Source organism: Pygocentrus nattereri, chromosome 20 (genome assembly GCF_015220715.1).
Source record: "Pygocentrus nattereri isolate fPygNat1 chromosome 20, fPygNat1.pri, whole genome shotgun sequence".
Taxonomy (NCBI): domain Eukaryota; kingdom Metazoa; phylum Chordata; class Actinopteri; order Characiformes; family Serrasalmidae; genus Pygocentrus; species Pygocentrus nattereri.
In genome coordinates this window covers 33,308,511-33,321,589 of record NC_051230.1, presented here as the reverse complement: position 1 = coordinate 33,321,589, position 13,079 = coordinate 33,308,511, and the positions used below count along the sequence as shown (strand labels likewise).

The following is a 13,079-nucleotide window of genomic DNA, read 5'->3' as shown; positions in this document are numbered from 1 at the left end:
CCAGTTAACAAGCCCTTACTGAGCTAACATGGGACAGCCCATAAAGGTAGTGTTGTAATACTTGAGTCCAGTTTCAGTCTCAAGACCAGTCTTGCGACTATAAACTAGAAGTCTCTCTCTTGGTCTCAATCTCATGTGGACTTGGTCTTGTTTTGGAGTTAGGTGGACCAGCCAAGTGTGATGCCTCTGAAGCAGGTCCATTCCAACAACCACATCTTCCACAGATTTAACTCACCTAATGAGAAGGCTGCTTTGGCATCTAAGTGCTGAATGTCAGGCTGAAGAGAGGAAAGTTGGGAACAGAATTGTGGCTCATATTGAGTTTACATTATTTTGAGTGTCAGTGTGAATTGTTTCAAAGCTTCTTATCAATCTTTTATTCAAAATATTAGCATAAATCTAACAATGTATAATAATTGAAGGAAAAAATGAATTCTTGTCATGAAAAAAAAAATTTAATCTTTGTGTGCCACAATTATTGACACTTCTAGAAATTCTTAAGCGTGAAATTTTATTGAAGTTTATTGAAGTTTATCGATGATAAAGATTGATTTAAAACGTATATAAACCTTGTAAAAAAAGTAATTGCCCCCTTAACCCCTAACCACTTGTTTTGCCACCCTTGCCAATAACAACTGCATTTGGATCCTTGCAATAACTTACAAAGAAACTTTTACATCACTGTGGAAGAATTTTGGCCGACTTTTTTTGTGCAGAATTGTTTTAATTTGGCTGCAGTTTTTAAGCATGAACTGCCTGTTTAAGATCTTACCACAGCAACTCAATGGGATTCAAGTCACGACTTTGACTTAGCCGCTCCACACTTTCGTTTGAGCTATTGAGAGTTGGACTTGTGTGTTTTGGGTCATTGTCCTGCCCAACTATGCTTTAGCTTCTTCAGGATTTTTGATAGAGAGCAGAATTTATGGTTTCTTAGATTAAGTCGTCCAGGCCATGCAGACACAAAACAACCTCAGACTATCACACTACCACCACCACCACCATGTTTGAATGTTGGTCTGATGTTCTTTTGGTGGAATGTGTTTTTAGCTTTATGCCAGATGTAACAGGACCCATGTCTTCCAAAAAGTTCCAGCTTTGACTCATGATTCCAGAGAATATGATCCCAAAAGTCTTTTTGTATTTGTATTTTTTTGGCAAATACAACAGAAGCCTTTGTGTTCTTTTTGGCCAGCAGTGGTTTGTGCTTTGCCACTCTCCCAGGGATGCCATCTTTGTCCAGTGTCTCTCATTCTGGATTTATGTACGCAAGGCCTTTAGTTCTTTAGACAGTTAGATGGGCTCCTTCTTGACCTCCTGATTGAGTCATTGATGTGCTCTTGGTGAAATTTCAGTAGGCCGGCCACTCCTTGGAGGGTTCACCACTGTTCCATCTATTTGTAGACAATGGCTCTCACTGTGGTTCACTGGCATTCCAGAGCCTTAGCATGAGCTTTCCAGCCTGGTGGATTTCACTGACTTTATTTCACATCTGTATTTCAATTCCTTTAGAACATGGCATCATGTGCTGCTTTTTGAGACCTTCTTGCCATCCAGGTTCTATTTAAGTGATGTTTAGTTTCAACAGGTCTGGCAGTAATCATGTGTGGGTGTGGCTAGTGAACCTGAACCCAACAGTGAATTGGTTAACTAGGTGATTTCGTATTTTTACTTTTTCACATTGGGCCAGGTAGGGCTAAACAGCACTTTTCCTTCACTAAATGAAATCATCATTTCAACACAGTATTTTGTGTTTACATGGGTTATATTAAAAATTGTTTGATGACCTGAAACATCCAAGTGTGACAATTATGCAAAAATGCAAGAAATTGGCATAGGACCAGGCACTTCTTCACAGCACTGTACACTCACCAGCCACTTTATTGGGTACACAGTTGTTTGTTAACACAAATAGCTAATCAGCTAATCACATGGCTGCAACTCAATGCATCTGAGTATTTCAGAAACTGCTGATCTACTGGGATTTTTACGCAGAACCATATCTAGGATTTAGAGAGAACGGTCCGAAAAAGAGGAAATATCTAGTGAGCGGCAGTTGTGTGGATGAAAATGCCTTGTTAGTGTGAGAGGTCAGAAGAGAATGGGCAGACTGATGATAGAAAGATAGATAGATAGATAGTTCCAGATGATAGAAAGGCAACAGTAACTCAAATAACCAACCAAAACCTCTGAGGAACGTTTCCAACAGCTTGTTGAAAGTGTGCCACGACGAAGTAAGGCAGTTCTGAAGGCAAAAGGGGGTCCAACCTTTTACTATCAAGTGTACCTAATAAAGTGGCCGGTGAGTGTATATGACCACAAGTTGTTTGGGGGTGGGTTAGACTAGACCAAAATAGAGGTTTTTATCAACAAACACCAGAGGTGAGTTTGGTTTGGAAAGATAGCCATGCAGAAAAGTAGCTCATCCCCACTGTGGAATATTATGGTGGATCTGTAATGTTTTGGGGCTGTTTTTCTTCCAAGGGCCCAGGCCAATTTATTCAGATGCATGGTATCACAGACTTCATCAAGTACTAGCAGAAATAAAATTGAAACAAGGAAGTGTAAAGTGTGATTTGGATCGTCTAGCAGGACTGTGATTCCCAGGATGCCTCAAAATCAACGCAAAAATGATTCTCTGATCACAGAATTTTTTTGTTTTCATGTTTTGAGAACATGGCCACTCCAGTCCCCTGACCTTAAAAAACCTGTGGGATGACCCAAAGAGGACAGTCCACATTGTAGTCTTTAAAATATGAAGGCTCTAGAGAGGTTCTGTATAGAGGAATAGCCTCAGATCCGTTGCTGTGTGTGCTCCAGTCTCAATAAGCTTTATAGGAGAAGACCTCTGCAAAGGGAGGCTTCATGTAAAAGGTAAAGGGGGGGATACTGAGAAAAATCTCAATCTCCTCTCAGTCGGGTCTCAGTCTTGTCCACTCTAGGTCTCAGTCTTGAGTCAAATTTGACTACTGAAAGTAGTGTCCCACTCTCAATCTTGAGTCAGCCTCATATCTAGTGGGCTTACACAAGAGCAGTGTGCCTCTAGGACCAGGGTTGGAAAACACTTACATAGAGACATATGAGTAAACTAAGTAACTAAATTTGTTGTAATTGTAATGTGATTCTAGTATCCTGCAAAGCCTTACAGTAGTTTGTTGCAGAAAATAGTAATCATGTTACTGTAGCATGTTACCTTGTACTGCATTTTCCCCAGCACTGCATCTAACACACATGGTATGCAAATGTTTGCTGTTAGGAGCTGGAAAAGAGCAGAGTGGACTGTGTGGGGGTAAAACATATATTGCAGTAATGTTTATTCATATTAACAGCACATGGACCACAAGTGCTTGCGTGATCTCACTGAAGATGTGTTCAGAGTAGGAAACATCGTGAAGAATATTCCCAAACATGTAATCTCCTTTCTGAAAGAATTTGATAAATGTGTCAAAAGAGGATTCATCACCTGGATTAAAGAGATCATAAAAGGTAAATTATTTTTTTATGTTCTATATGTAGACAATTTACTTATCACTGTTTCGTTAGTCATCTGTCAGTTGTTCTCCCAGTTAATGAATCATTGCTGTTGGAACATATGGAAAAACATTACTAATTTTCAATGTTACTGTGACAAGATTTCAGGACCATTTCTGTTGGTCAGTCATCACAAAATGTTAACACAGTGTAAACAGCAGCATATTGATTTTCAAACATGTAAAAAAAATGTTAATGACAAAAAAGGAGATACAATGTCTGGTACTGACTGCAAAGAACTAGGTCAATCACAGTATGACTGGTCAGTAGTTGGTAGTTGCTTTGTTAATAGTCTGATATGCAATGAAAATTCTCTGTAGGGAAGGGGAAATACCTAATCCGAAATACTAATATGTCACATATTAACTTAATTAAGAGTTCATTTATGTTCTTTTCTTTTATTAAGACACTGGAGAGCTAACTGCATTTGTGGAGCTTGCATCTATTTCTGCGGGAGAGAATGCCATGGACATTGGAAAAGTGTGCTGCTTCAGAGATGCAATATCTGCCTGTACACCATTGATATACCAGCTCACTGAGAAATCTGGAATTCAGGACCTCTTACGAGCTATCTCTGAGATAAAACCAGCTCTAGAAAGTGATGAAAAGCTTGAAGATAAACTGGTAAGTGATGTGGCTAGCCTAAACAGAACATTATCTGAGGCTCAGACAGTAAATCTGTGGCTCTTATGTAAGGAAGTAATCAAATAAAACATAAGGATTTTCTAAAACCATCTTATGTTTCAAGTGCCTTTGTATTCCTACAACATGTAGTTGTAGCCAGATGATGTTATCACTACCTCTTTGAACTTCTTCAGAGCCTGTTGCATAAGAAAATTATTTGGCTTTAACACTTTTGGGTCATTGTTTAATCTCATATGTGCCTTAGTTCTGAGTCTTATTTCATTATGAGGAAAGGACACACATGGTGGCTAATGTAAGGCTTTTGAGGCTTTAAGGATACAATAGGTTACCTTACAAGACCTATTGACTCTTACAAACTGTATTTTTAATATTATGCAGTGGTAGTTTTCCTTGGACTATGATAAGTAGTGTACCTGTACATTTAGATGTTTGGTTATGTGATTTTCTGATGTTCTTAATGAAATATGGAAAACCTGTTCTTTCAACCATTTTTAATTTAGAACAAATCAACATATATTTGAAACATATATTGTTCTGTGCGCATTATTAATGTTATACACTTATGTTTATTACAGAGGGACTCCTGTAACAACAGTGAGTGGCTCAAGATAGCCTATGAGACACATGGGTCTGTTGAGAGGTCATCTTTGCGTCAGGCCACGGACATAAATGAAAGCGGTATTTACACCATCAAGAGACTGTCTGGAGCACAATCAAAGGTAAAGACACCAAATGTTTTTAATGCACTTTTCTAGTTTCAAGGGTCTGTGAGTGTGCACCCCACTGAAGCTGGTAGTTGACTGAAAATGGAAGGGAGTATTTGTATTCTGCTATAGATCCCTCTTTTGGAAGATCTTTACTTAAGAGCTACTCCAGTTTACTTTGTACAATTTCATTTGAACCTTAAACTATGCCTGAAACAAATCTCAAAGAACTTTTTATTTTCTTTTGACAATCAGTCGTTTCAGTCCATCAGTGGTCACAGGGCGCTGCCCACAGGACGCTGTTGGCTGGATATTTTTGGTTGGTGGTTGGTTATTCTCAGTCCAACAGTAACACAGAGGTGTTTAAAAACTCCAGCAGCACTGCTGTGTCTGATCCACTCAGACCAGCACAACACACACTAACACATCACCACCACATCAATGGTACTGCAGTGCTGAGAATGATCCACCACCTTAATAGTACCTGTTCTGTGGTGGTCCTGTGGGGGTCCTGACTACTAAAGAACAGGATAGCAGGGGGCTAACAAAGTAAGCAGAGAAACAGGTGGACTACAGTCTGTAATTGTAGAGCTACAAAAGGCTGGTTAGTGGTAAGTGGAGCTGATAAAATGGACAATGAGTGTAGAAACGAGCTAGGTGAAAAAAGTGAATAGCGAGTGTATATTCAACTAAAGCTGGCCACTAATAATTTTGAAGTTGTAGTCATTTTTTAAACTTGTTCACTTGGTTCTTTTTTAAATTAAAAATTATTTTAATTGTAAAATTTGTTTTTTAATAGAATTTGATGTGACTGAAATTAAATGAGAAATTCTACCAAAACAAAGATGTTGGGGCTTTCTGAATGATTTTCTGCATAAACTGATCAAGACTTATTCTCTTTTTAAGGTTACTCTGGACAACTGCCTCACTTTAAGGTGCAAAGAAAGTTCGTTTGAAGGAAAAGAAGAAAAACACAAAACATACAGCTTGGCTGAGCTTAAAGAATTGCAAAACAAACTAATGCTAATTACAGCCAGTGCTGAAAACCGAGAGGATGAAATCACAACTTATGTTGAGGTAAGAGTGATCTTTGTGGTTATTATGCACTCCAGTAGATAAAGCCATAGTGCTGTACAAATAAGTAAGAATTCCTCTTGGAAGATATTTACAATAAGAAAGAGCAGGGTACATTTAAATGTGTATTTTAATGTCCTAATATACATGTCATCTTTTTATCACCTTTTCAAAGAGTCTTTTGTGATGGGCAGCATTGTATAGTGTTGCATTGTTTACTGCTAATAGATACATAAGAAAAAAAGTAACATTTGTAACAATTGTACTTACATGTGCACATTTTCCTAGGTTTTAGAGCACATAATAAATGTGGGGAAGTCCTTCCTTGAGCTCCGTGAAGCTGGACATATTCTGTTTCAGGACTGGGAGATGTCAGCATACTGCCAGCGGACACATGATGTGAAAATCTGGGTGAAGTTTGATATTACAAATGTGGAAATCAAAGGACACAGACCACTGACTGAGGAGTTGAAAGGGCTTTGTGAAAGCATGAGAGGTTGTCTGTCTGAGTGGTTAAAGTACACAGAGCAGAAAAGGAACACGTACTACAACTTGAATCATTTCACCGCAAAACAGCTGGTATATCTGTGTTGCTCTTTAGCAGCATCTCAGAAAGAAGAGAAAATCAGTGCCAGTCTCCTTAACATGCTGTCCATCATGAAAGAAAACATTGAAGAAACTGATGTACGGAGTGCGCTCACTAAAGCACTCCAAACTCCACTTGAAAGCGGTGGATCACAAGCATCACTTGAGCTCAAGAAATTCCTTAAAGATTTTCCAGATATGATTGAATATTTCCTTGAAACTGGCTTCACTGAGGAAGAGACCAAAGCAGCAATAATGTTTTGTGAAGAAGAAAAGCAAACAGGAGGATTTGAAGACTCTGAGGTCAGTGAGGAGTATCGAGATGCTGTAATGGACTGTATTGACAGATATCAAAGCGATGAAGAGTGGGTCCAAGAATGGTGTGAAAAGTTTGAGAAAACAAAAGAAAATATCCTCAAAACTCAAATGAAATTCAAAGGTGGACAAGCAGCAGATGAACAGTCATTTACAATGACAGAAGAAGAGATTGCAGCAGTGTTTGAAAACCTGAAAAACTCTGATGAGAAGATTGTGATGCTTTGGAAAACATACCACAACAAACTTTCAGGACTTGTTTCGGACAAGTTTGTGGACTTGGATGTGCTGGGGGAAATGATGAACCATCTTGCTAAATCTGCAAAAGTCACCGTGAAAAGAAAACTGCCATTCTGCTTGGAGGGGGGTAATCCTAACCTAATCTCCTGTAAAGACTTTGAAATACTTCCGCTTTGCCTTTCACTGTACAATGATCATGAACAGCCTCTGCCAACCTATGATGAAATTCTGATCTGCACACCTGACACGACTGCAGAAGAGGTGGAACTGATCATCAGAAGAGCTGTGCAGCCTGGCAGCCCACATGAGAAGATCTACTCTTTACTGAATGCCGACAAACTGAATCACGATGTGTCCAGAAAATTTGAGTCCATTTTCTACAAGTTATCCAAAAATCAAGGGGGCACATGTTCAAGTGATTACCGTTTAATCATTTTCTGTGACTCAAAGGCTCATCACAGTTATGTAGCCACTGCTTTTGACATTTTTAAAAGAACGATTGCTGAGAACCCAAACCGAAATGAGGAAATTAAGCAGTATCTCAGATACAAACATCAAATATCTTCGGAAGCTGAGGCAGGATTCACAAAATTGCACAGCTCTGAGCAATTTCAGTTGAGGACAAAATTGGTTTTCTCAGAGCATGCTGGCATGGGTAAGACTTCTGATTCACTGAACTAGCTGTTTTGTGTCTACAGTAAACACGCATCATGCCAAATAAAAACAAGACAGGTGGCAGATGAGAAAATGTGAATATGCTTTGTTTTAATTCCGCCAACCAAGTGACGCAGCCATTTATCTTATTGAAACAGTGTGTTTTCTGCATCATATTTTCATGCTTCTGCTTTGCTCTTCATCATCTACTTTCCAGTTTTCTATATTTAAATAGGAACTTTCTAAACATTTGCCATTCAATTTTATTCTGTTCATTCTACATTTTCTAACAGGAAAATCACTGTATGTAAAAAACCTCATCAGAATATCTGAGGAGAACCTTAAAAGTGAAGGATTTACTCACACAACCATACGGATAAGTGACTCACAGCTGAGGACTGAAGACATTGTCAGGAAGCTGCAGCAGTACGAGGACAGACCCATGGACAAAATCCCAAGAATCTTTCACTTTGACGTCCCCCCTGTGGTTGGTATTTTTTCACCTCTTAGTGTACAAATAGTTCGGTTGCTTGCTTGGTGTTTTTTCTCAAATAGCTGTTAATAGTTGAGTTTCTTAAAAATGATCTAAAAACTGCTGAAGTTATACTTTTTACCCATTTGCCATATCAGCCTCTCAGTTTATCTTGCACAGTCACATTTAAAAAGACCTTTGTACATTGTCAAAGTTTTAAGAAATTTATCATGCAGCATGAGAAAGATCAATGACTAATTAGGCTATTTATCATAATATCAGGTTTTCAAAAGTAAATATCCTTAACTTGATATATTTGCATAATTCTATTTTTCAGGTGACTAAAGGACTGTACACATTCCTTCTCCAGTTGTTTGTTCTAAGATGTTTCCAGAACCCAGATGGTTTCATTTGGAGGTGCAATGACTCACATATTTACTTGGTGGAATACACAAAAAGAAAGCACAGGGAATGTGATCGGCACAGCTCTGAGGTAATTCTCACAACACATTTAGTTCATTCATTATGTTAATTGACAGATGACACAGTTACACAGCATTACCGTATAATTTATGTTTAATTAAAAAGGATTTAGAAGTGTCCTGACTGAGCTGTCGGTCTATCTGCTGCTTCCACATCTGCAGTTGCACGGTGGAGTTCTTCTAACTTTACAGCTCAATGTCTGCACATTGTCCGTAGTGATGAAGTATTCAGGGCACAGTTTCATAATCTGCATGTCTGTCACCTCTGATACAGTCTAGAGATGCATCCATACTGATACTGCTATCAAGGTATTAAGCTACTCATTTAACGCTCATTTACCCAAACTACTCATAAAAATTCACCAGTAACAACATTCAGATACCCACCGATGCCATGTGGCATAAGCCAAGTGCACACTGCTGCGCTAATGACTTAGGTACGAAACATACTTCATGCAAGGATGCAAACACAGATGCTTCTACACTGTCATTTTAGCTTGTTTTTAGACGAACACAACTGCTTCCCCAATATGGGTAAAGACACCTAGGCTAGCAAAACATCATCATCTTTATCATCGTTGTTAACCGCTTAATCCAGATAGAATCGCGGTACCAGTTGGGAGAGCAGAGTATCCCAGATGACCCTGTCCCCCGCAATTTCCTACAGCTCATTCCCAGGGACCCTAAGCCGCTCTCAGGCCAACTTGGAGAGGTAATCCCTCCAGCGGGTCCTAGGACGACCCTGGGGTCTTGTCCCAGTAGGCCGTGCCTGGTACACCCCCACCGGGAGGCATCCAGGGGGCATCCGAATCAGATGCCTGAACCACCTCAGCTGGCTCCTCTCAGGGTTGGGGAGTAGCGGCTCTACTCCGAGTTCCTCCCGAATGGCTGAGCTCCTCACCCTATCAAATAGAGTGTAGCCCGCCACCCTGCAAAGAGGCTCATTTCTGCCGCTTGTATTCGCAAACTCATTCTTTCTGTCCTTACCCACAGCTCATGACCATAGGTGAGGGTTGGGATGTAGACCTACCAGTAAACAGAGAGCTTTGCCTTATGGCTCAGCTCCTTCTTCACCACTACAGGCCAGTGCAGTGACTGCATTACTGCTGCCGCCTGTCCCAGCCTGCAGACAATCTCATGATCCCTTTTCTCATCACTCGTGAACAAGACCCAGAGATACTTAAACTCCTCCAGGTGGGGCAAGTCCTTTCCCCTTACCTGGAGTGGGCATGCCATCCTTTTCCGGGCTAAGACCATGGACTCAGACTGGAAGGTGCTGATCGACATAGCAACCCCTTCACACTCAGCTGCAAACCGCTCCAGTGAGCGCTGGAGGCATCCATGTGATTCAGCCAAAAGAACAACATACTCTGACCTGTTGTTTGGTGCATAAGCACACACAACAGTCAGTTTTCCTCTCTGTGATTTTAATTTGCATTGAGGCGACTCTACTGGGACAAACTCCAACTGCACGGCCACCAGCCGGGGACTCGTGAGTATCCTCTCTCCCGCCCGGCACCTCTCACCCTGTGCAACCCCTGAGTAGGAGAGGGACCAACCCCTATCCAGGAGTTTGGTTCCAGAGCCGACACTGTGGGTGGAGGTGAGCCCATGGGCACTCCTTCAATCTCCCACTGCCTGTGCAGCACTGCACCGCTCCCCCATGCTGGACCTTGTGGGTAGTGGGCCCACATGGTCTCCCCATGTTGCCTTTTTGGGCTGAGCCCGGCCGGGTTACGTGGGCTGCCTGGCCACCAGGCGCTCGCCGGGGGACACTACCCCCAGGCCTGGCTCCAGGGGTAGGTCCCGGTGACCCTCTCCTGGGCAGGGTACATGATTTTCTGTCCTCTTTTTTCATGGTAGTTTTTGGATCGCGTTAGTCTGGGTCTTCACTCCAGTCTTCACGTCAGCCTTTTAAAAACAAGGTCATCAGCACAGAGCTTTCTCTATGATTAACCAATATGGTTTAGTATTTCCTAGAAATCTATAAATAAATAAATGTATAAATAAATATATATGATATATGAAATGTAGAAAAAGTGTAGGATGTTATTAACAGAATTGGAATTTGTCATGATTTTTGTGCACATTTTGTGCATTTCAGCAACTATCTAGTCAGCCTGTGTAGTACACACTATCTCTGCAGCAAACAACATTTTCTTCAAATGTTAATTCACATTTGCTCTGTATTTCTTCTTCTTCTTCTTCTTTCGGCTGCTCCCTTTAGGGGTCGCCACAGCGGATCATCTGCCTCCATCTTGCCCTATCCACTGCCTCCTCTACTTTCACACCAACCATCTCCTTCTCCTTCTCCTTCACACCTGTCCACCTTCACTACATCCATAAACCTTCTCTGAGGTCTACCTCTTCTCCTTCTACCCGGCAGCTCCATCTCCAACATTCTTTGCCCAATATATCCACTATTCCTCCTCAACACATGTCCAAACCATCTCAACCTGGCCTCTCTGGCATTTGCTCTGTATTTGATTAACTCAAAACAAAATAATAATTGTGGCATGCCAAAAAGTTTGGACACCTTTCTTGTTGTATAGCCTCATAAGTTAATTAACATGTTAGGCCTTAATTAACTCGTTAGAAGTGGTTAGGGAGGCAGGACATGTTCAGTCTTCACGGGTGTAAGCAGCTTTCGAAGGACATGCCTTTGCAAACCGCGTCCTTCGAAGGATCCAGCCCCTGAATTGGGACACACTGAACATGTCCTGCCTTCGTTTCCATGGCCGCATGTGAAAGAGCCTTCAGAAAACATGGGACAGCCTTCACTCAGCCTTAAAATGCAGCCTTCGAAAGATGCAGACCCTGTGATGGCAGCAAGGTGCCCGGTCTGCGCCGCCTGCTGCCAGCAGAGGGCGACGACAGCAAGGGCGATGGCGGCGAGGAACCACGGACTAATCAGGCTAACCAGACACACCTGTGGCCTTCCCTACATAAAGCTGTGGCAAACGGCATTGTTTTTCACACCTTTGTAGAGGGGTGACTGGTACAGTACTTGGTCCAAGAAAAGAACAGATCAGAAAAGAAATGAAAAGAAAAGAAAAGAAAACAAAACTGCCTCAAAATCACAAAGAACGTTGAGAAGGGAGTAATTGCCCCCAAATTACTCATAGAAGGGAAAACAAAAATCCAAGCCATACAAAAGGTGTTTGCTCTAAGAGCAAACAAGTGAATGGAAGCATAAAGCCTTCCTGTCATGATCACATCTTTTGTGTTCTCGTTATCTTTTTTCTTCATTCTAACTCGGCCTTTGTTTGAGCACGCTGCTCGCCGTTGTTCTATGTTCCCGCCTTTTTCGTTTTCCCTTTCTTGAAGGGCTTCCCCTGGGGTTGCTTCTGCTTCTGCACCCTGGTGGCGCAGCGGTAACGTAATGGACCACCGATCTGTACAGCGGTGGTTTGAACCCCGCTTGGGGACACCCTACTTTTGTACATCTAGCACACACTCTGTTGCCCCCATCTATCTCTATTTTTATATATTTTTTCTGGGTTTCAGTTCTGTGCTTGGGTCTAACCTCAACCCCCGCCACAAACACACACACACACACATGGGAAAACTCGTGGACAATTCATGGAAGAGACGACCATTTTAGTGAGGTTAAAAACAATGTAGAAAATTAATGTTGTAATGAGGAAGTAGTTGTAATAAAGTGGTAATGCTCCAGACTAACACCATCCAGTTATCCTAAGGACTATATAACCTGTGCTTGCAAATATGCTAAATCTGTTTTAGGATAATTTCAGGATGATGAAGATGGATTTAAAATTTTAAATCTGTAAAATATAAAGTCATAAAATCACAAATGTGCCTGCTGTTCATCCCAGCTATAAACATAGCAGTGTTAAATGCAGCTAGAAAAAGTGTTAAATGCAGAAACTTTTTGACAATTATCCATCAGATATCACCCAGGCATTTAAGACGTGCCCCACTCAGAATCATATAATGGGTATTTGGAGATGTTAATTAAAAGCTTTCTTTTAATTTTCTTTTTGCAGTCAGTTATACTTGATTTAGTAACAATTTCAGCTGAGAAATAAGTAATGTAAACAAGTATTTTTTATCTTGCAATGGTATATTTTCAAATGTAGGTTTCTTGTGCCTGTACAGAATTATTATGTATAGAATTAGTCATGAATTGATAAAATAGTTAACCTATTACAGGAATAATCATAAGTTGCAGCCCTAGTTATAGTACAACACTAGCTGCCTGAATCATACCTTGTATCCTACATTTGTCATTTACCTTTCATTAATGACAACCAACTAGGCCTCGTGGAATGTGTTTGTTGCAAAGTATTTTTCTAAATTGTTGTATATTATAAGCTTATATATGCTTATTAATATGTTTATGTATGCTTACTTTTA

General features: G+C 40.7%; 1 protein-coding gene across 2 annotated transcripts in view; it reads left to right on the top strand.

Moving 5' to 3' along the window:
* The window catches only part of LOC108413520 (E3 ubiquitin-protein ligase rnf213-alpha-like), a 65,051-nt gene that overhangs the window by 9,263 nt on the left and 42,709 nt on the right, over positions 1 to 13,079 (top strand). For both annotated transcript variants that reach the window (XM_017686077.2, XM_017686076.2), the window contains exons 5-11: positions 3,330 to 3,486; positions 3,938 to 4,155; positions 4,752 to 4,895; positions 5,787 to 5,957; positions 6,243 to 7,749; positions 8,042 to 8,235; positions 8,558 to 8,713. In XM_017686077.2, the coding sequence (XP_017541566.2) occupies positions 3,330 to 3,486; positions 3,938 to 4,155; positions 4,752 to 4,895; positions 5,787 to 5,957; positions 6,243 to 7,749; positions 8,042 to 8,235; positions 8,558 to 8,713 (2,547 nt within the window). The remainder of the gene's footprint in view (positions 1 to 3,329; positions 3,487 to 3,937; positions 4,156 to 4,751; positions 4,896 to 5,786; positions 5,958 to 6,242; positions 7,750 to 8,041; positions 8,236 to 8,557; positions 8,714 to 13,079) is intronic.